Source organism: Piliocolobus tephrosceles, chromosome 12 (assembly GCF_002776525.5).
Source record: "Piliocolobus tephrosceles isolate RC106 chromosome 12, ASM277652v3, whole genome shotgun sequence".
NCBI lineage: Eukaryota > Metazoa > Chordata > Mammalia > Primates > Cercopithecidae > Piliocolobus > Piliocolobus tephrosceles.
In genome coordinates this window covers 42,290,127-42,313,045 of record NC_045445.1, presented here as the reverse complement: position 1 = coordinate 42,313,045, position 22,919 = coordinate 42,290,127, and the positions used below count along the sequence as shown (strand labels likewise).

The 22,919-nt window shown below is 37.0% G+C and overlaps 1 protein-coding gene across 6 annotated transcripts in view; it reads left to right on the top strand.

The window, feature by feature from the left end:
* ALG13 (ALG13 UDP-N-acetylglucosaminyltransferase subunit) overlaps positions 1 to 20,480 on the top strand; it is an 82,081-nt gene extending 61,601 nt beyond the window's left edge. For all 6 annotated transcript variants that reach the window (XM_023203037.2, XM_023203028.2, XM_023203029.1 and 3 more), the window contains 4 exons: positions 3,214 to 3,435; positions 12,744 to 12,784; positions 17,545 to 17,719; positions 19,565 to 20,480. In XM_023203037.2, the coding sequence (XP_023058805.1) occupies positions 3,214 to 3,435; positions 12,744 to 12,784; positions 17,545 to 17,719; positions 19,565 to 19,830 (704 nt within the window). In that variant the 3' untranslated portion in view covers positions 19,831 to 20,480. The remainder of the gene's footprint in view (positions 1 to 3,213; positions 3,436 to 12,743; positions 12,785 to 17,544; positions 17,720 to 19,564) is intronic.
* The last annotated feature ends 2,439 nt before the right edge of the window (positions 20,481 to 22,919 follow it).

Genomic DNA, 22,919 nt, shown 5'->3' with positions numbered 1-22,919 from the left:
TGCAGTGAGTGGAGATCGCGCCACTGCATTCCAGCCTGGGCGACAGAGCGAGACTCCGTCTCAAAAAAAAAAAAAAGTGGGCAGGGTGTGGTGGCTCATGCCTGGAATCCCAGCACTTTGGGAGGCCGAGGTGGGTGGGTCACCTAAGGTTAGAAGTTTGAGACCAGCCTGGCCAACATGGGGAAACCCCATCTCTACTAAAAATACAAACATTAGCCAGGCATGGTAGCACATGCCTGTAATCCCAGCTACTCTGGAGGCTGAGGCAGGAGAATCACTTGAACTCGGGAGTTGGAGGTTGCAGTGAGCTGAGATCACGTCATTGCACTCCAGCTTGGGCAAGAGTGAGACTTTGTCTCAAAAAAAAAAAAGTGCTTAGCACAGTGCCTGGAACAAAAACATACAATAAATGTTAATGATGATATAAATTTTTCACTGGAAATGTTAATGTAGACCCTGCTTTTACTACTTTATGCTAGTTATAAGGGAAAATGTTTGCTGTCTGCTTCTAGCAGCTGTCTGAGCTTAAATTCAAGTGACACATGAAGGAAGCATTGTAATGTTTTATTTATGTGGAATCATTGAAAGATTACCATTTAAATGCCAGATTTTTCTAAAAATGCATACTGCCTTCATTTATTTACTTTTTATTCTCTCAGTCACTTAATGAACCTCAACTATAGATCTTTACTAGATCTGGCTGCTTTTTAGTTGCTCTTTGTCATTCTTGTCAATCCAATTGATGAAACAACTCATTTTTCCCACTTTGTTCTTCATATGTCTCTCTGGCAGGCCCCTTCCATCCTTAAGTGACTGCTAATCTGCAAGGTAACAAGATGTGATGATTTCCTTTAAGTATGAGTCTCCTTTTAGGCATTAAATCCTGTCAACTTCAAACTCTGGATTTCAGTAAATGTTCCCAAGTCTTTTGCCAGGGCTGGGATCAGTGACTGTCCCTGAGTGCAAAATTTAATGGAATGCCAAAAAAAAAATACAGTAATCAAGATAAATAACACTTTAATGCATCATTTTTAAAAATAAAGATGATTATAAAAAAATTTGAGAACAAAGTGTCAATTTTAAATAAAGACAGGATCTGTGGATCAGGTTTAAGGTGAGTTGAGTAAGGCATATACTCTTGGGGTCATGTAAGTACAGGGTTAGATCCTGTCTTTATTGAAAATTTTGATGTTGTATTCATAATAGTTTTCTTTGTATTAGTTTTGGTAGCCCCTTAAATTTTGCACTGGAGCATCTCACCACACCTTGGCCTTCGCCCTGCTCTGTGATTTCTAGAGAAGCAGCAGTATCTTATTATAGTTATGTTCTCTTCTGAAGTGTCCTGGAGCAGACTACAGCTACATGGACAGGGGAAATCAGCATTCTGAATGCATTACATTGATTTCTACTAATATTTTAGAAGACGTTTCTGTAATTCTTGAGCCATCCCTTGAAGTGTATCTGTTAAGCCTGTGGAGCTCTTCTTAAGTCTGAGGATGAGATGCTCATGCATCTCTTTAGAAACTTGAAATTGTAAAAGCTTTTACTTAGAGGGTTTATTGTAATACTGTGCATTTATAAGGAAAGTGAATTCAGACAAAGTAGCCTCCAAATTGTGTCTACTCTTGATTCTTTCAGGCACATGAGAATGTATTTAGCCACTTCTATGTCTAGTAGTTGGTTTTTATCTAGTGATCATAATCACATGCTCCTGTCTTCAGCTAATTGCCTTTCTCCATTTGCTTTTTTTTTTTTTTTTTTTTTTAATGGTATGATACGTTTTCAGTGCTAGTTTAAAAGGAATAAGAGCAGAGCTTTGTTGGGGGAGCCATTTTATTAAAAAAAAATGTATGTCTAGAACATTTGGGGATATTCTGAAAATTAAATTCCTCTCCCAAAACTGTAAAAGTAGAGATTTCTAAAGATATGACAAAACTCCAAAACAGCTAGTTGAGCAAGCTTTAAAAATTTGCTGTTTAATTTAGATACAGTATAATTCATTTTTTTGGTGCCCAGTTCTGTGAGCTTTGACAAATGCATAGAGTTGTGTAACCACCACCACAATCAAGAGATAATTGCATCACTCCTAAACAGTTGTTTATCAAATTTTAGATCACCTGAAGACACAGATCTATTACTGTTAGCCTGTAAATGTACGAAAGATACAGATGAATATATTGTTAGTACTGGTCACTAAATGGAAACAATGTGGATTATGTCTTGCTAAAATATCAGAATAACAAATTCAGGTTGTGTGAATTGTTCCTATGCTAAATTCAGTGTGCTGAAACTCTGACTTTAAACATTTATAGAATGATAAGACTAAACTTTCTATGTTTCTTAGTGTTAAAATGATAATGCAGATAACAAAATGATGAAATTTTGTACTTGGATTTCAGCTGGCTAAAATGATTCAGTTAAACTTGAAGGGTTTGTATTATTCATCTTTTGTAAAAAAAAAAAATTAACAAATTTACATGTTATATATATATGCAGGTATGTGTTTTTACTAGGTTGTAACCACGTTGTTTCCTTTATCGTCACAGAGGATTAATATTTAAATATAATTACATCTGAATTTCTTATGTCGAAAAGAAACTTTTAAATATTGATTATTTCTAAGCTATAGTAACAGGTATAGAAAGCTAAAGGGATAACGTATTGTATCTATCCTGTTTTTAGGTTCTGTACCTTCTTAGAAATGGAACGTTCATGATTTAAAGTTCCCTATATTCCTGAGATGCTACCAGTAGAAACCTTCGAGGATTGCTAAAATCTGTAGTCTGTGCACTTAGTCCATCTCTTATTAGCTTCTGCATTTTGTGATTTGACTGACAGTGACAGATTGCTGAAAACATTCTTAAATTTGCATTGGGTATTAAACTAAGTAAAAATTTTGCTTTAATTATGTTTTATTTATGTACCTGTTAGCTAAATGTTCAAAGTCTGATAGTCAAAGCTCTGCCTCTTCCAGTTTTTTCCCTTTTAATTTCCAATACTTTTCTTAAATCAAAATGACTTGTTATGAACAAGTTCTCCATTGGTATGTCTAAGAGAATGTAGACAATTGACTGTCCAAGTTTTTTTTTTAAAGCCAAACCATAAGAATTAAGAGTTCTTTGACCATACTGGAGACAAGAAAAGTAAATGAGCCTGCTGTTCAAAAGGTGTTATAGTTGTGTATTGCTACTTTATGTTTTGTTTCTTCGTTAGTGATTGCCTCACCATCCTATCCATGCCATTCTGCTCCTATTCCTCATGCTGGTGCCTCTCTACCACCACCACCACCACCACCACCACGGCCACCACCACCACCACCTCCTCCTCCTCCTCCTCCTCTTGATGTGGGAGAGGCTTCAAACTTACAACCACCACCACCACCACTACCACCTCCACCTTATTCCTGTGATCCAAGTGGCAGTGATTTGCCTCAAGGTAAGTAGATTTTGAGACTTAGGTGAGGGGTCTGAGACTTAAAAAATATTGTTAGAGCATATCTGTCTTTGGTTGACCTATTGGGGAATGGGGAACCAAATGAAAATTGACTTGAGAACACAATGCTGGAAGTGACTAAGGAAAGGAGCAATTAAAAGCAGAAAACTGAGAATATCTTCTACATAATCAACAAGTGGATGGTTGAGTTGACGTGTGCTGCTGTTTTGTTTTTGTTTGTAGCTACATGCCTACCCTGAAGAAGATTCTCAAATGAATGTCTTTGCTTTTCTTAACTGTTTTTCTTTCATAACAGGACTTGGTATCAAATTTTTCTTTATTTCTTAAATTCTTTCCACAAGTGCATGAATTATTGCAGTCTTTTATATTTAGAATTTCAACTGAATTTTAAAGATTTGGGGGAGTGGGGATTAGGAGTCTTATCTGCCTTGAATTTCAGCTGTGTTTTCTTAAACATCTAAGGAGTAGTTTTTCATTGGAGGTTCTTTATTTCTCCTCAGTTTGGCATATTTCTCAAGAGAATTATAGTTGAGAATTGTTTGTAGCTTATGCTTTCTTGCTATAACATTTTCTTGGTTTTCCTAGCTGCTTCTCTATTTTTGCTTTTTTTTTCCCAACCACTAATCACCAAGATTTTCTTTAACTCCCTTCTGATTTTTTCCCTACCTTTAAACTTCACTGTTACTTCTATGTAGTTTATTCCTAAATCTAGCTAGCCTTGGCATCAGAAGTTTTAGTTACTTGTCTCCAGATACTTGCTAGACATTTTCACTTAGCTTTTTAGTTTTCATTTCAATAATGAAATTCCTTATATTTATCTTTTCCCCAGGCCACACAAAACGTTGGCTTTTCTCCTTGGTTTTTTATTTTGTTAATAGTGGTATCATTTCCACCTAATTTGCCCAATATCTAAACCCTGATTTCTTTACTACTCTTCCTTCCCTAACCTACATATGCCCGAGATGTACTTAGTCACCACATAATGCTGATTTTGTATTTTTTCAATATTTTACTATGACGATATTCAAATATTCATCCAAGTTGAATTTTAAAATGAAGTCATATCACTTAGATTCTATCATTAACGTGTATACTTTATCACATATCTATCCATCTTTCCCTCCATTCATCTCTATTAATCCATCTTCTTTTTGATACCTTTAGAAGTAAATTGTAGACATTTGTACACTTTCCCATAAAAACTTCAGGATACATATCATTAAGTAGTTTTTTCCTTTTGATGTACAGTTTACATGTAATGTACAAAACTTAAATGCACATTAGCTTAGTTTTAACATATGCATGCATGCACTTGTGTAACCCAAATCCCTATCAAGATATAAAGTATTAACATTGTCCCACAAATTTCCCTCATGCTCCTTCCCAGTTTTGTCTATGCTCCTCCTAGAGGTAACCACTGTTTGGACTTTTTTCTACCATAGATTAGTTTTACCTGTTTTAGAATTTTATAGAAATGTAATCATATAGTATATAATCTTTATAGAAAGCTTCTTAAACTTGGCATAATTTTGAGATTTGTCTGTTGTTACATGTGTCAGTAGTCCATTTGTTTTCATTGCCAAGTAGCATTTCATTGTATGACTGTTCCACAGTTTGTCCATTCTCCTGTTGGTGATAGATAGCTGGACTATTTCCAGTTTGGGGCTGTTATGAAAAAAGCTACTATGAACATTCTTGTAAAAGTCTTTGTAAACATACATTTTTATTTCCCGTGCATAGATACCTAGCAGTGGAATTGCTGGGTCATAGAGAGATATGTGTTTATTTTTATAAGTAACTGCCAAACAATTTTCCAAAGTTGTACCATGTTACACTTCCACCAGCAGTATATGAGAATTCCAGTAGTTTGTCTTGCTCACCATTTATTGTCGCCACTCTCTTTAACTTTCTCCGTTCTGGTGACTGATCATGTTTAAAAACAAAATCTATTTTATAGAGCAGTTTTCTGTTCCTTGCCAAATTGAGAGGGAGGCATAGGGATTTGCTCTTTTCCACCAGCCCCCACATGTCCGTAGCCTCCCATATTATCAGTGTCCCCCACCATACCAGAGTGGTATATTTGATACAATGATGAACCTACCTTGGCACATCATTATCATCCAGGGGCAATAGTTTATATTAGTGTTCATTCTTGCTCTTGTGCTTTCATGAGTTTGGACAAATGAATGATGACATGTATCCTTAATTATAGCATCACATGGATGCTATAATGAAGCATCTCTACCCCAGAAATCTGTGCTCTGCCTGTTAGTATTCATCCCCCAACTCCTGGCAATCACTGATTTTTTACTGTCTCCGTAGTTTTGACTTTTCCAGAATGGCATATAGTTGCAGTCATGCAATATATAGCCTTTTCAGAGTGGCTCTCACCAAATCATTATCCGAATGTACCACAGTTTATAGATCCATTCATCTACTGAATAACATCTTGGTTGCTTCCACTTTTGGTTACAGTTGCCCTAAACATTCGCATGCAAGCTTTTTTGTGGAAATATATATAGAGATACGGAGTCTTGCTCTGTCACCCAAGCTGGAATGCAGTGGTGCGGTCTTGGCTCACTGCAACCTTCGCCTCCCGGACTCAAGCGATTCTCCTGCCTCGGCCTCCTGAGCAGCTGGGATTACAGGCACCCACCACCATACCTGGCTAATTTTTGTATTTTTAGTAGAGATGGGGTTTCACCATGTTGGCCAGGCTGGTCTTGAACTCCTGACCTCGTGATCCACCCACCTGGGCCTCCCGAAGTGCTGGGACTACAGGCATCAGCCACCGCACCCTGTGGAAATATAATTTTAACTCCTTTGGGTAAACACCAAGGATTACAATTGCTCTATTGAATTAGAATATGTATTATTTTGTAAGAAACTGTCAAACTGTCTTCCAGAGTGATTATATCATTTTGCATTCCCACCAGCAACGAATTGAGTGTTCCTGTAGTTCCACATTCATACCAGTATTTGGTGTTGTCAGTGTTCTGGATTTTGGCCGTTCTGATAGGTGTGTAATGATATCTCATTGTTTTAATTTGCATTTCCCTTATGAAATCCGACGTGGAACATCTTTTCATGTGCTTATTTGCCATCTATATATCTTTGCCTGAAACATCTGTTAAGGTGTTTGGCCCATTTTTAATTCAAGTTGTTTACTTATTGAGTTGTAAGCATTCTTTGTGTATTTTGGGTAACAGTCCATTATATCAGGTATATCTTTTGCAAATATTTTTTCCAAGCCTGTGGCTTTTAAGTGTCTTTCGCAAAGCAGGTGTGTTTACTTTTAAAGAACTCCAACATATAAATTATTTCTTTTATGGATCATTCCTGTGGTATTATATCTAAAAAGTAATTGCCAGACTCAGGGTCATCTAGATTTTCTCCTGTGTTATCGTCTAGGATTTTTATGTTTTGCATTTTACTTTTAGGTCTGCAATCCATTTTTAGTGACTTTTTTGTATGCAAAGTATGTGTAGATTCATATTTTTGCATGTGGATGTCCAGTTGTTTGAGTACTTTTTTCATGTGCTTATTGGCCATTTGCATATTTTTTGTAAAGTGTGCACATATTTTGACTACTCTCTTTTTTATTGGGTGCTTGTTATGGAGTTGTGGACGTTCTCTACATATTCTCTATGGCAGTCTTTTGTCAGGTATGTTTTGTGAGTATCTGCTCCTATTCTGTGGCTTATCTATTTTCTTCATGGTGCCTTTTGATGGGTAGAGGATTTTAATTCTGATGAAATCTAATTGATCATTGTTTGGTATATATTGCTTTCTGTAATCTAAGAAACTGGCCGGGCATGGTGGCTCACACCTGTAATCCTAACACTTTCGGAGGCCGAGGCAGGTGTATCGCTTGACGTCAGGAGTTTGAGTCCAGCCTGGCCAACATGGTGAAACCCTGTCTCTACTAAAAATACAAAAATTAGCTGGGAGAGGTGGTGTGTGCCTGTAATACTAGCTACTTGGGAGGTTGAGGCAGGAGAATCACTTGAACCCAGGAGGTGGAGGTTGTACTGAGCCGAGATCATGCAACTGCATTCCAGCCTGGGCGACAGAGTGAAACTCTGACTTAAATTAAAAAAACAAAAAAAACAACAAAAACCCTTTGCCTTATTTGCCTTTCTCCAAAGTCATTATGATTGTTTCCTGTGTTTCCCTTTAAAAGCTTAATGCATTTAGTTTTATGTTTAAGTCCACTATCCATTTCAAATTCATTTTTGTGGATAGTGGAGGTGATTTTTTTTTTCTTTATGGATCTCCAGTATTCCAGCAGTACCATTTGTGCAAAAGATTTTCCTTTGCTCGTTGGATCACTTTGGTGTTTTAGTCAAAAATCAAATGACTGTTTTAAGTGCAGGTCTATTTTCATGCCCTCTTCTGTTGCATTGATCAATTTTTTAATCCTTACATCAGTACTGTACTGTCTTTTTAGTAAGGTTTGAAGTAAGGTAGGGTCATTTGCATGTCTCTTACACTATCACATCTTACCAAAAAAAAAAAAAAAACCTTCTGGAAATTAGGAATTGTGTTTATAATCTATAGCTCAATTTGGGGAGAATGCCAGTGCTTAACAGTATGGTCTCTTTGAATTCATGAACATGGTATCATAGTATACCTGCTAATTTATTTAGGTTGCGTTTGGTTTCTCAACTTTTTTTTTTTGATGTAGCAGTCTTCTACATCTTCTGTTAAATGTGTTCCTATGTATTTGGGTTTTTGGAGCTGTAGTAAATAGAATTTTAAAACTTTTATTTTTCCAATTTTGTCCTGTACATAAAAATAAAATTGATTTTTGCATGTTAACCTTGGCTGATTTATTAAAAATCAGTGTTTCACAGAGTGTCTTTAAAGAATACCCACTGCCTCTTTCCTAGGTCATGCCTTTATAACCTTGTCCCTGAACAGTTAGAGTAGCTTCTCCATTGGTCTCACTGCTCTGGTACTATTCCACTTTGTGTGTGTTCCTAGCTCAGAACTCTTCAGTGATTCTTTGGTTTCTGTAGATTAAAGTTCAACAGACTAAGTATGGCATTTATGACTTTCCACAATCTACTCTCTATTCCAACCTTATCTCTTTCTACTCCTGTGTGAACTCTATGTAGCAGGTTTTCTTCTCCTAAGGCTTTGCTGGCATGGTGATTCAACTCAAATTCTTTCCCCATTCAGTCTCCCATCTAAGTTCTATTAACCCTGAGAGTGTATCATGTATTCATTAGTAGGTGCTCCCCATTCTTTCTGGCCTTAACAATCACTCCTCTAGTTTGGCCATGGATTTGCCTATTCTGGACATTTCATGTAAATAGAATCATACAATATGTGGGCTTTTGCAACTAACTTTTTTCTCTAAGCATACTATTTTCAAGGTTCATGTTGTCGCGTGTATCAGTACTTTATTCTTTTTTATGGCCAAAAAAAATCCATTGTATGGATGTATTGGCGTACTCCATTTTGTTGCACTTTGCTTTATTGTGGTTTACAGGTACTGTGCTTTTTATTTTTTTACAAATTGAAGATTTGTGAGAACCGTGTGTCAAGCAAATCTATTGGCATTTTTCCAACAGCGTGTTCTCCCTTTTCTCCCTTCATTTCTGTCAGCATTTTTTTTTTAGCAGTATTGTATTGTATATTTATTTATTTATTTTTGAGATGGAGTCTCTGTCACCCAGGCTGGAGTGCAGTGGTGCAATCTTGGCTCACGACAACCTCTGCCTCCTGAGCTCAAGCGATTCTCCTGCCTCAGCCTCCCAAGTAGCTGGTGTTACAGGTGGCTACCACCATGCCCGGCTAATTTTTTGTATTTTTAGTAGAAATGGAGTTTCTCCATGTTGGCCAGGCTGGTCTCGAGCTCCTGACCTCAAGTGGTTTGCCTGCCTTGGCCTGCCAGGGTGCTGGGATTACAGGCGTGAGCCACTGTACCCGGCCAGCAATAACGAATTTTAAAATTAAGGTATGTACATTGTTTTCTTAGACCTAACACTATTACACTCTTAAAAGTCTACAGTATAGTGTATAAGCATAACTCTTTTTTTTTTTTTTTTTGCAATGGAGTCTTGCTCTCTTGCCAGGCTGGAGTGCAGTGGTGTGATCTCCGCTCTCGGAAACCTCCACCTCCCAGGTTCAAGCGATTCTCCTGCCTCAGCCTCCCGAGTAGCTGGGATTACAGGCATGTGCTACCACACCTGGCTAATTTTTGTATTTTCAGTAGAGATGGGGTTTCACCATGTTGGCCAGAATGGTCTCGATCTCCCGACCTCATGATCCACCCACCTCGGCCTCCCAAAGTGCTGGGATTACAGGCCTGAGCCACCACACCCGGCCATAAGCATAACTTTTATATGCACTGGGAAACCAAAAAATTGGTGTGACTCACTTCCTTGCAATATTGGCTTTATTATTTTCTGGAACCAAACCCATGATATCTTCAAAGTATGTCTGTATCATATTTTATCTATTGAGGAACATTTGGGTTGCTTTCACTTTTTTGGCTATTAATATTGCTATGTGCATTTGTGTATACAAGTTATTTGATACATATATGTATCAAGGAGTAGAATCCCATGCCACTCATGAATTTATGTCCTGCTATTTTTTAAAAATATTCTGTAGCTTGAGCACTGGGCTTTTTGCTGTGCTCCTATATAATAGTCAAAATACAAGCTGTTTTTTTTTTTTTTTTTGTGGTTTCACTTTTTCATTTTTGCTTATACTTTTTAAAGCTCATTGTAGAAAAGTTTGAAAATGCACAAAAGTATTAAATTAAAACAGCCGGGTGCAGTGGCTCACGCCTGTAATCCCAGCACTTTGGGAGAGCAAGGTGGGTGGATCACGAGGTCAAGAGATCAAGACCATCCTGGCTAACATGGTGAAACCCGTCTCTACTGAAAATACAAAAGTTAGCTGAGCATGGTGGTGCATGCCTGTAGTCCCAGCTATTCAGGAGGATGAGGCAGGAGAATCGCTGGAACCCAGGAGGCAGAGGTTTCAGTGACCCGAGATCACACTGCCGTACTCCAGCCTGGCAACAGAGTAAGACTCCATCTCAGAAAAAAAAAAAAAAAAAAAAAACCACCTATAGTCTTTCTCCCATAGGTTGCCTTTGTTTTTTTTTTTTTTTTTAAATTATACTTTAAGTTCTAGGGTACATGTGCACAACGTGCAGGTTTGTTACATATGTATACATGTGCCATGTTGGTGTGCTGCACCCATTAACTCGTCATTTACATTAGGTATATCTCCTGATGCTATCTCTCCTCCTCCCCTCTCCCCACAGTAGGACCCGGTGTGTGATGTTCCACTTCCTGTGTCCAAGTGATCTCATTGTTCAGTTCCCACCTATGAGTGAGAACATGCAGTGTTTGGTTTTCTGTTCTTGTGATAGTTTGCTGAGGATGATGGTTTCCAGCTGCATCCATGTCCCTACAAAGGACATGAACTCATCATTTTTTATGGCTGCATAGTATTCCATGGTGTGTATGTGCCACATTTTCTTCATCCAGTCTGTCACTGATGGACATTTGGGTTAATTCCAAGTCTTTGCTATTGTGAATAGTGCTGCAATAAACATACGTGTGCATGGGTCTTTATAGCAGTATGACTTATAATCCTTTGGGTATATACCCAGTAATAGAATCACTGGGTCAAATGGTATTTCTAGTTCTAGATCCTTGAGGAATCGCCACACTGTTTTCCACAATGGTTGAACTAGTTTACAGTCCCACCAACAGTGTAAAAGTGTTCCTATTTCTCCACATCTTCTCCAGCACCTGTTGTTTCCTGATTTTTTAATGATTGCCATTCTAACTGGTGTAAGATGGTATCTCATTGTGGTTTTGATTTGCATTTCTCTGATGGTGAGTGATGATGAGCATTTTTTCATGTGTCTGTTGGCTGTATGAATGTCTTCTTTTGAGAAGTGTCTGTTCATATCCTTTGCCCACTTTTTGATGGGGTTGTTTGTTTGTTTCTTGTAAATTTAATTGAGTTCTTTATAGGTTCTGGATATTAGCCCTTTGTCAGATGAGTAGATTGCAAAAGTTTTCTCCCATTCTGTAGGTTGCCTTTTCACTCTGATGGTAGTTTCTTTTGCTGTGCAGAAGCTCTTTAGTTTAATTAGATCCCATATGTCAATTTTGGCTTTTGTTGCCATTGCTTTTGGTGTTTTAGACATGAAGTCCTTGCCCAACAAGCTGATTTTTTTAAAAATGGCAATAAATGTATTTGTATGTGTAGGGAGTCTCCAACTTAAAGAGGGGTTTTCTAAAAGTTCATCTGTTAGTGGAACTCAGATTATATTACTTTGTAAATAAAAATATGTGTGGATCTCAGGTCAAGCAATAAAAATACATTTAGAGGTGCAATTGGAATGCTAAAAGCAGTTTTTGTTCATTTATGAAATAGTTCAGTTTCATAATGTCAAGAAAAATTACCTTGCTCATTGCCCTTCTCTTTGGAGTTCTGGTGGTGGTATGTCAGTCATGGCAAATAAAAACAGGATGAATTGTTTCATATTGTTCTGATTGTCTCAGCAGGCATCACTAATCTCTGTCAGTAGAGTGTTAGTCTGTATTGTATATAAGTGCTAGTAACTGAGGACCAAAATAATTGCGTATGTTCTAGAAGTTTATTAAAGTAAAAATTCCATTTTGAAACAAACAAGAAAATGCCTTTATTGGATTCTTCCTAAATATTACCCAAGTGACATTCTTTTAACATCTGCCTAAAATTAAGATTAGAAATAAAAATTTTGTTTGGTGACTAAACCTTAGATGAGAAAATAATTTTACCTATATTGGTAGGTAAGTAGTCATTTACTATAAGGTAAAATTGAGAATGGTATTAATGTGGCAAGATTACATTGATATCTTAATAGTGCTCAAACAGAAAAGCTCTTTAAAGCTCTTTTTTTTTTTCTTTTTTGAGATGGAGTCTCACTCTGTCACCCAGACTGGAGTGCAGTGGCATGATCTCAGCTCAATGCAACCTCCACCTCCCAGATTCAAGTGATTCTTATGCCTCAGCCTCCTGAGTAGCTGGAATTACAGGCACCTGCCACCACGTCCGGCTAATTTTTATAGTTTTTGTAGAGACGGGGTTTCACCATGTTGGCCAGGATGGTCTTGAACTCCTGACCTCAAGTAATCTGCCCACCTAGGCCTCCCAAAGTGCTGGGATTACAGGCATGAGCAACCACACCCAGCCAGAAAAGCTTTTAAAAGATAATTCTCATTGCTTATGTCAGTCAAGTCACTAATTTTTTTGATTTTTATTTTTAGATACAAAAGTTTTGCAGTACTATTTCAATCTAGGATTACAGGTAAGTGCCATGTTAAAATTTCTTTGATAAGCCCTATTTTCAAAGTATAAACTGTTTTGATAATCAGACCCTTGAACTTCAAAAACCAAAAGCACTAAGGGGACTAAAAATTTTATTTCTGTCTGAGAGATCTCTGAAGATGATGTAGTTCATTTGTCTGCTTTAGCCTCCCAGTGCTTTAGTTTCTCTTAACAAAATAGTCATTAAACTGAAGAGAGGAGTACTGGGCTGTAAGCAGCACAACCTCAGCATATATTAGATTAGCCATCATATTTAACATTACATACTAACTTTTCACTGTGGTGGTCTGTCTCAAAATAAATGAATTATCCTAAAATATTTTTATGACTATCTTTCCATTTTATGTGAAAATTAGACAGATTTAAAGATACTTAAGGCACTGTGTTTTGTTCTTTGAAACCAATGAGAAAAAAGACACAACGTACCAGAATCTCTGAGACACAGCTAAAGCAGTGTTTAGAGAGAAATTTATAGCACTAAATACCCACATGAGAAACCAGGAAAAATCTAAAATCAACACCCTAACATCACACTTAAAAGAACTAGAGAAGCAAAAGCAAACAAATTCAAAAGCTAGCAAAAGACAAGAAATAACTAAGATCAGAGCAGAACTGAAAGAAAGAGAGAGAGACACGAAAAACCCTTCAAAAAATCTGAATCTAGGAGCTGTTTTTTTTTTTTTTTTTTAAAGATTAACAAAATAGATACACCATTAGCCAGGTGAATAAAGAAGAAAAGAGAGAAGATCAAATAGACATAATAAAAAATGATACCACAGAACATGAACTACCGTCAGAGAATACTATAAACACCTCTATGCAAATAAACTAGAAAATCTAGAAGAAATGGATAAATTCCTGGACACACACACACTCCCAAGACTAAAGCAGGAAGAAGTTGAATCCCTGAGTAGACCAAAAACAAGTTCTGAAATTGAGGCAGTGATTAATAGCCTACCAACCAAAAGAAGTCCAGGACCAGATGGATTCACAGCCGAATTCTACCAGAGGTACAGAGAGGAGCTGGTACCATTCTTTCTGAAACTATTCCAATCAATAGAAGAGAGGGACTCCTTCCTAACTCATTTTATGAAGCCAACATCATCCTGATACCAAAACCTGGCAGAGACACACCAAAAAAAGGAAATTTCAGGCCAGTATCCCTGATGAACATTAATGTGAAAATCCTCAATAAAATACTGGCAAACCGAATCCAGCAGCACATTAAAAAGCTTATCCACCACAATCAAGTGGATGCATGGGTGGTTCAACATAAGCAAATCAATAAATGTAATCCATCACATAAACAGAACCAATGACAAAAACCACTTGATTATCTCAATAGATGCAGAAAAGGCCTTCCATAAAATTCAACACCCCTTCATGCTAAAAACTCACTATAAATTAGGTATTAATGGAGCGTATCTCAAAATAATAAAAACTATTTAGGACAAACCCACAGCCAGTATCATACTAAACGGGCAAAAGCTGGAAGCATTCCCTTTGAAAAACCAGCACAAGACAAGGATGTCCTCTCTCACCATTCCTATTCAACATAGTATTGGAAGTTCTGGCCAGGGCAGTCAGGCAAGAGAAAGAAAGAAAGGGTATATGAATAGGAAGACAGGAAGTCACATTGTCTTTGTTTGCAGATGACATGATTGTATATTTTAAAAACCCCATTGTCTCATCCCCAAAACTCCTTAAGCTGATAAGCAACTTCAGCAAAGTCTGAACTTGTGTGCAACACAAAATCAGTGTGCAAATATCACAAGCATTTCTATACACCAATAATAGCCAAATCATGAGTGAATTCCCATTCACAATTGCTACAAAGAGAATAAAATACCTAGGAATCCAACTGACAAGGGATGTGAAGGACCTCTTCAAGGAGAACTACAAATCACTGTTCAACGAAATAAGAGAGGACGCAAACAAAGGGAAAAACATTGCATGCTTATGGATAGGAAAAATCAGTATCATGAAAATGACCATACTGCCAAAAGTAATTTATGGATTCAATGCTATTCCCATTAAACTACCATTGACTTTCTTCAATTAGAAAAAACTTCAAATTTCATACGAAACCAAAAACGAGTCTGTATAGCCAAGACAATCCTAAGCAAAAAAGAACAAAGCTGGAGGTATCATGCTATCTGACTTCAAACAATTTTACAAGGCCACAGTAACCAAAACAGCATGGTACTGGTACCAAAACAGGTATATAGACCAACAGAACAGAAGAGAGGCCTCAGAAATAATGCCACAGATCTACAACCATCTGATCTTTGGCAAACCTGACAAAAACAAGCAATGGGGAAAGGATTCCCTATTTAATAAATGGTGTTGGGAAAACTGGCTAACCATATGCAGAAAACTGAAACTGGACCCATTCCTTACACCTTATACAAGAATTAACTCAAGATGGATTAAAGACTTAGACATAAGACCTAAAACCATAAAAACCCTAGAAGAAGACCTAGGCAATACCATTCAGGACATAGGCATGGGCAAAAACTTCATGACTAGAACACCAAAAGCAATGGCAACAAAAGCAAAACTAAAATTGACAAGTGGGATCTAATTAAACTAAAGAGCTTCTGCACAGCAAAAGAAACTATCAGTGTGAACAGGCAACCTACAGAATGGGAGAAAGCTTTTGCAATCCATCTGACAAAGGGCGAATATCCAGAATCTACAAGGAACTTAAACAAATTTACAAGAAATAATCAAAAAGTGGGCAAAGAATATGAACAGACACTTTTCAAAAGAAGACATTTATGTGGCCAACAAACATGAAAAACTCATCATCACTGGTCATTAGAGAAATGCAAATCAAAACCATAATGAGATACCATCTCATGCCAGTTAGAATGGCAATCATTAAAAAGTCAGGAAACAACAGATGCTGGAGAGGATGTGGAGAAATAGGAATGCTTTTACACTGTTGGCTGGATTGTAAATTAGTTCAACCATTGTGGAAGACAGTGTGGCGATTCCTCAGGGATCTAGAATGAGAAATACAATCTGATCCAGCCATCCCATTACTGGGTATATACCCAAAGGATTATAAATCATTCTATAAAGACTCTATAAAGACCCATGCACACGTATGTTTATTGCAGCACTATTCACAATACCAAAGACTTGAACCAACTCACATGCTCATCAATGATAGACTGTATAAAGAAAATGTGGCACACATGCACCATGGAATACTATGCAGCCATAAAGACTGAGTTTGTGTCCTTTGCAGGGACATGTATGAAGCTGGTAACCGTTCTCCACAAACTAACACAGAAACAGAAAACCAAACACCGCGTGTTCTCACTCATAAGTGAGAGTTGAACAGTGAGAACATATGGGCACAGGGAGGTGAACATCACACATCGGGGCCTGTTGGGGGGTTGGGGGCAAGGGGAGGGAGAGCATTAGGACAAATACCTAATGTAGATAATGGATTGATGGGTGTAGCAAACCACCATGGCACATGTATACCCATGTAACCTGCATGTTCTGCACATGTATCCCAGAACATATAATAAATATAAAAATAAAAATAAAGAGCTGCATTTTTAAAGCACTCATGTCTTCAAAGATGCTTGCTCAACACTGGTTTTTCACCACTCCCCTGAGTTGTAGAGAGAGGCAGGTGGGTACTGACGAATGTCTTTATCAATGAAAGGTGTCTCTGATTTGAGGTGAGAGCTCTTTTATTTTAGTCTTTCAGGGATCACTTTCCCTCTGAAATACACTTGACTTAAAATGTAACAACATGGCACATTTACTGAAAGGAATAATGCATCTTAAGATCTGTCAGATGATGATAAACTCTATGCTGTCCTGGATGAATGCTCAGATTAGTTCATATTCCCTGACACTGATTTCCCTAAAGCTTTAGACATGTCAGTGCCAAGAAAACTGTCTTCCCAAATAGTACACATCTATAAATTAAGAGTAATGGAGTGGGTTTTTGTTCTTTGAGACTATTTTTCCTAAATGCAGTTTCAAGAATTGATAAACCGCTTGCCCCTTCTGTTATGTTAGTTTATTATAGTCGCATGTGGAAACTTTGTAATCTATTTCACTGAGGCATTTAAAAATATTTTCCTGCCTTTTACATCATGGAATACCAGGAGATGCTGAATAGATATTTCAATATTTTTCTTATTAGAAATCATGGTGTCCATTGTAGTACATTTTGAAACTATGGTATAAAGAAAACTAAAATCACCTCTATGATCACTGTATACTTTCATATATTTTCTTACAACTTTTGTATTTTACAAACTATGGATTATGCTGTATACTTTTTTAATCTTTTAACAATAACAAGCATGTTTTCTTTAAATAGTTTACAGCATGATTTTCATTGCCTGTATAATATTTCATTACGGGTATATAATTTATCCAGTTCCCTGTTGTTAAATACTATGTGCGATGTTTTTTGCTTTTAAAAATACTATAAAAGACACCTTTGTATACAGGTCTTTTAGACGATTCCCTGAAAGAATTTTTAGATTTAAATATGAGATACAAAGTGTCAAGTTTTTAGGTCAAAAAAGTCATTGCTACCTCACCTGAAAATCATGGCCCAATTCTTACTTTTTTTTTTTTTTGTCTGTAGGGTAACTGTATTACCCTGTAATAACTGTAGGGTAACTGTATTGTAACTGTATTACGTTAAGAATAGAGAAAAGTAAAGTTTCTTGTTTTTTTTGTTGCCCTTTCTTGCTCAAGTGCTATTACCACAACTACTGGCACTCCATGGTCTATGTGCCACAGATGCAGCAGCAGCTTCATGTAGAGAATTATCCAGTCTATACTGAGCCACCTCTGGTAGATCCAACCGTTCCTCAATTCTACAGTGAGGTGAGGAGAGAAGATGGCACACAGGCAGAAGCATCAGCAAATGGTGAGTATGTAATGAGATTCCAGCAAGAAAGACAGTTGGATTTTATTGTGTGTAATTCAGTAATAACTTTCATATGTTTCATCAGGTCCATATACTACACCAGTGATTTTCAAAGCATGATATGTGGACCTCTTGTGGTCCCTAAGACTCTTTCAAGGGAGTCATGAGATCAGAAGTGTTCGTAATAATACTAAGATTTTATTTGCCCCTTTCACTGGCTTGTATTTTCATTGAGGGTATAGAAACCAGTGTTGGGTAAAACTGCTGGCACCTAAGCACAAATTGGTAGTGGCCCCAGACTCTGCTAGTAATCAGTGTTTATCTCACTGCCGTGCACCCATGGTACAAAAATGCCAATCTTATTTTTTTTTTTTTGTTTAATCAAAGACATTTTTACTAAATTTTTATCCTTGAATAGTTGTATTTTTCTTTGTGACAAAAATGGAACTAGTTATAAAACACTTCTGCATATTAAATGAAGTATAATGATTAACTTAAGGAAAAAGACTTGTGCTATTAAGTTATGAGTTGTACTTGCTGACTTGAAAGAAGGATAAATTATCATTATTCACACTTAGTTGATGTGGTCGGCATTTTCTTAAATGAACAAAGTGAGCCTGTCACTTTAGGATAAATAACTCGTAATATTTGTTTTCAAAGATACAATTTTAGCTTTCAAATAAAAATTAGAATTTAGGAAAACATTTATTTTCCACCATGAGCTTGACACCTTCCCACCAACTGAAATTCCTATAATAAGTAGAGCTGAATGTAGTTTCTTAAATTGTATGAGGAAATGTGTCAACATTTGGAAGATCTGCATAACTCAGTGAAGGAGGATTTTGACCTTTGAGGAACTACCACTTATGTAGTTTGGGTGTAGCATCAAAGAATATCTACAAGTATCTGAAAGGCTAGGTATTAAAATACTTCACTGAGCCGGGTGTGGTGGTTCACGCCTGTAATCCCAGCACTTTGGGAGGCTGTGGCAGGTGGATCACCTGAGTTCAGGAGTTCGTACCTGACTTGCCAGGGTTGTTACAAGAACTAATTGGGACCTTATGTATAAGTATGCTATTACCTGGTGCATATTAGGAATACTACTTTCTTCCTTTCCCTGTTTAAAGCATATTACATTGTCAAGTCTTTTTTTTTTTTTTGAATTTTGTGCAATATACCTTCTATAGAGCTATTTTTAATTGTAGTTAACTATGAGGCAGTGGCAGTCTTAATTTCACAGAGTTAATCTAAGCCCAAGTAATGATTTTTTTTTTTTTTTGTCTAATGTGTATGCTCATTATAGCAAGATCAAAACAGCATTTATTTCCACTGGAACTGACTCGTGGCAAAAGTGCTATGAAATTAAAATTTGATCTTAATGACATTCAGGAGATGACACTTTTAGGGTGCTCTTCAGAATTATACTTTCAGGTATAGACCAGACTGTCCAGACACCTGAGTTTTTCATTGCTAAATGGTTATTCGGATGATGTCTCTTGTAAAACTATTGGATAACTCAATTGTGACCACCTCTTATAGGAATTTAACTAGAAGGACTCTAGAGAATATTTATGTATTTAGCTTGTTGATACCTAAATCATCCCAGAAAGATAGCTGTCTGTATGTTGAATAGATTTGACAAATGTATTTCACAGTTTTTTAATTTGGAAATTTTCATATTTAGTCATTATTTGTATTTAAAGTACTCCTGCTGCAATTGCTGTGATCTTTCTTATAGTTAATAAATTTTATTTTCACACATAAGAACATCCACTTATGTTGCATGGGGTTCTGTTTTGGTGACTTTTTGTATGTAAAGTAGACTGTATACATTCTTTCTTTCAGATACTTTAACGAATGCTGATCCTTCATCTGTCCCTCATGGAGCAGTCTATTATCCAGTAATGTCAGATCCCTATGGGCAGCCACCTTTGCCAGGTTTTGACTCCTGCCTCCCAGTTGTGCCAGATTATTCCTGTGTTCCCCCCTGGCATCCAGTTGGTACAGCATATGGTGGTTCTTCTCAAATTCATGGTGCTATAAATCCTGGGCCAACTGGCTATCTTGCTCCATCTCCCCCAGCTTCTCACTATGTACCTCAGGGTATGTAAGATCCAGCAGTATGAAGTATTCTTGCACTGCCATTTTCTTGGTGTTTTTGTTTTTAGTAAGTTTTTTATGTTAGTGGTTAAATGATTTAGATGATTAGTATTTACTGTTGTATTTGTCTTTAAAATTATTTTATCTTTTGATTTAAAATAGTACTTTAAAATAAAGGGATATTATTTTGGGCTGTGACTAAGGAAATTGAGATGGATGTACAACTAGCCCCATATTGAGCATACTTCATTGTATTCAGCTGTTTTCCTGTCAGCCATTTGTCAGCTTTATATTAGCTGATGGTACCAATTGATAAAATGAATATAAAGTATTTCATTGGTTCAGAATTCACACATCATATTAAACCATGCAGAATTGGAATAACTTCCACTTTTTTCTAGAAAGTAAAACCAAGAGCCTTTGCTTCTGGGTAACTCACTTAATATTAAATTAAAGAGCTCTTCAGGTTTCTTGAGAATTGTCTGAAGCCAGTTGCATTCTGTGATATCCATTTTGAAGGCACATGGTTCTCTGCTTTAGATTTATCCCATACACTATTGTTTAATACTGGATGTATGTAAGTGTTTTACTGCACTGTATTGAATTGGTGTCTTTTGCACAGTTAGCAGTAAATAAAAATTAGCATTTAAAATTGCCAAAACAAGTGGGATTTTTTCTTTTTGCATTTTCATGTCAGCAAAGAGTACCGGATGTTTGATTGTTTCAGCATGTTTTTTCTCTGGCATTTTGGTTGTCAAAGAATGTGAATTTTTAGCATGAACTAGTGGGGAGTAGTTGCAGAGCCACTTGAGATGTTATTTAATCTAGAGTCATTGAAGCGCATACTACCATATCTACGCCTTTTCTCTGGAAAATGTTTCTTTTGTGTGTGTGCATGTTTTTTAAAGCATCTATAACCCTCTTATAGAACTTTAGACTTCTCATTGTCTTGTACTTTCAATAGTTATAGGGGCCAAGGGAAAACTCCTTCACCCTCTAAAGGTTCACCGAAAGCTCACGAAAGGCAGGTAAAGAGGAGAAAGGGCATACAAACTTTAATGTGTACACGGGAACCTTCAGAATGAAGACCCAAAAATACAGGGGAAATTGTCCATTTTTATGCTTAGGTTCAACGAAGTATGGACAGCCATGTAGAAATATAATTGGACAAAAAGGGTATGATCTGCTAATGGACTTGAGTAAGGGAAACTCAACAAGGCTTATTCGTGTTCTTGGCCTTTCTGAGCACACATTCCTTCCTTCTGGGTGTGGGACAGGATCCTCTCTGGAATAGGGGGTCTTATGACAGTCAAACCAGGTAGATCAGATAAATTTTTTTATGGCCAGTTTTTACACAGAAAGGTAGAGTAATATTTTTAGGTTTTAGAAAAGTTAGAGTAATATTTTTAGGTTTTGTGGCTGGCTTTCAGGAAAAAGGGGTTCTGGTTTCTATGACCCACCTTGGGGAAGAGGGATTCTAGTTTCTATGGCTAGCTTTGGGGAAGAAGGAGACTGAGACAGGAGGGCAGGAGAAGGTCAGAGAAAAACTTGCTACTGAGGCCTTCATTCGGGGTTATTGTTTTCTGAGTCCAGACATTGTCACATCTTAACCGTTTTTGTTTTTAGACTTAATCTTGTATCTCTGAAGGCCTGGCTTATCTTTGGCTTGCTGTGAGATACATTTCATCATCCTTTTTTGCCTTCTCCCTTTCATCTATCTGAAGACCACAAGATGTCCTGTATTGATCAGTTCTTCTCTGAGGGGAAAATCATCCTGAATGCTTTGCTCTGTCTCGCCTGACAAACAGCTATTTAAAAAGTGTTCTTTGGTTGCCACAAAACCTATTTATATCACTTTCTTAAAAGGTTATTTATGTTTGTGAATCAGTCTCTCCTTTCCCCCTGTGGCTACACCCTGGCCAAAAAGAACAATTTGAGACATCAGGGCTTGAAGTACTTGAACAGTTGAAGGTACTGGAGTGGAACATTGCAAAGAAGATGTATCTTCAATGTACTGTTCTCAAGATGATTGATGTTGATGAGTTCTAAATAAGCCAGTGTAGTAAAGGGTTATGCTTCATAATAGTACTGATTGGATTTGTTTTTGTATCCTTGATTTTAAGAAGGCCTTGCACTACAAGTTAGCATCCGACAACTTAAGGTGGATGGCAGTGCACTAATGTTTTACAACAACCAACTGTGTGTATTAGTGTTTTAACTTCTCTGCTAACCTCCTGGGTTCTCAATTTATGCAGCCTGCAAATTGTGTTTTGCATAAAGGTTTATTTTAGTCAAGCTTATAACATGGAATAGCCCCTTCCCAACATTTTTTGAATGTGCAAACATTTCTGAAGTATACATAATTCACAGAAAGTGATTGTCCTCTGTCTTCAGCTGTCAGTGGTTCACTAGCTTCTAAGGGGTGTTTTAGAAGATTGTAGTCTTGAGAATATCGGTTTGGAATTTGGCGGGTTTTGAGACAAGCACATCTGCCTTAGATTTCCAGTAGATTTTTTTTTTGTTTCAAACTTACATATGCTGCCTTGCCTTGTGCTCTATTACCAATTAATGAAATTTAATCATGATTGGCATTAACGTAACCTGGAAGCAATGTGTGTACTAGATTGTGAACTATTAATTGAGGTCAGTGTTTATGGCCTGCTTAAATCATACAAGTTCTCTTTGTTTATGTATTACAATCAGTCTTCTCTAAGAAATAATCAACGAGTGAGTCCTGGCCTTCATATTGTTGGGGTAGATGTGAGGGTAATCTGTACTGCTGCAGAAGTCTGCAGTCTTTCTTGGAGGCAGCTGCCAGGTAAAAAGGAAGTGGTTTGTGTGATGAAAACCAAAACAAAACCCTAACACTTAATCACCATATAGGATAAACATAGTGGTAGACTTCTCCTTTTTACAGATTACCTCTTAAGTTGCTCTTGTTACAAAAGGTATCCTGTCTTTTCTCTGCTTTTAACCAAATTTCATCCATTTAGAATTGTTTAGGGAAGGAAATACAAAGGCACTGTAGTTTGTTTGGAACCCTTTACTTACAGCCCCTTCTTGACATGAATCTGGTTACACTAAAGGTAAATAGCTGGAT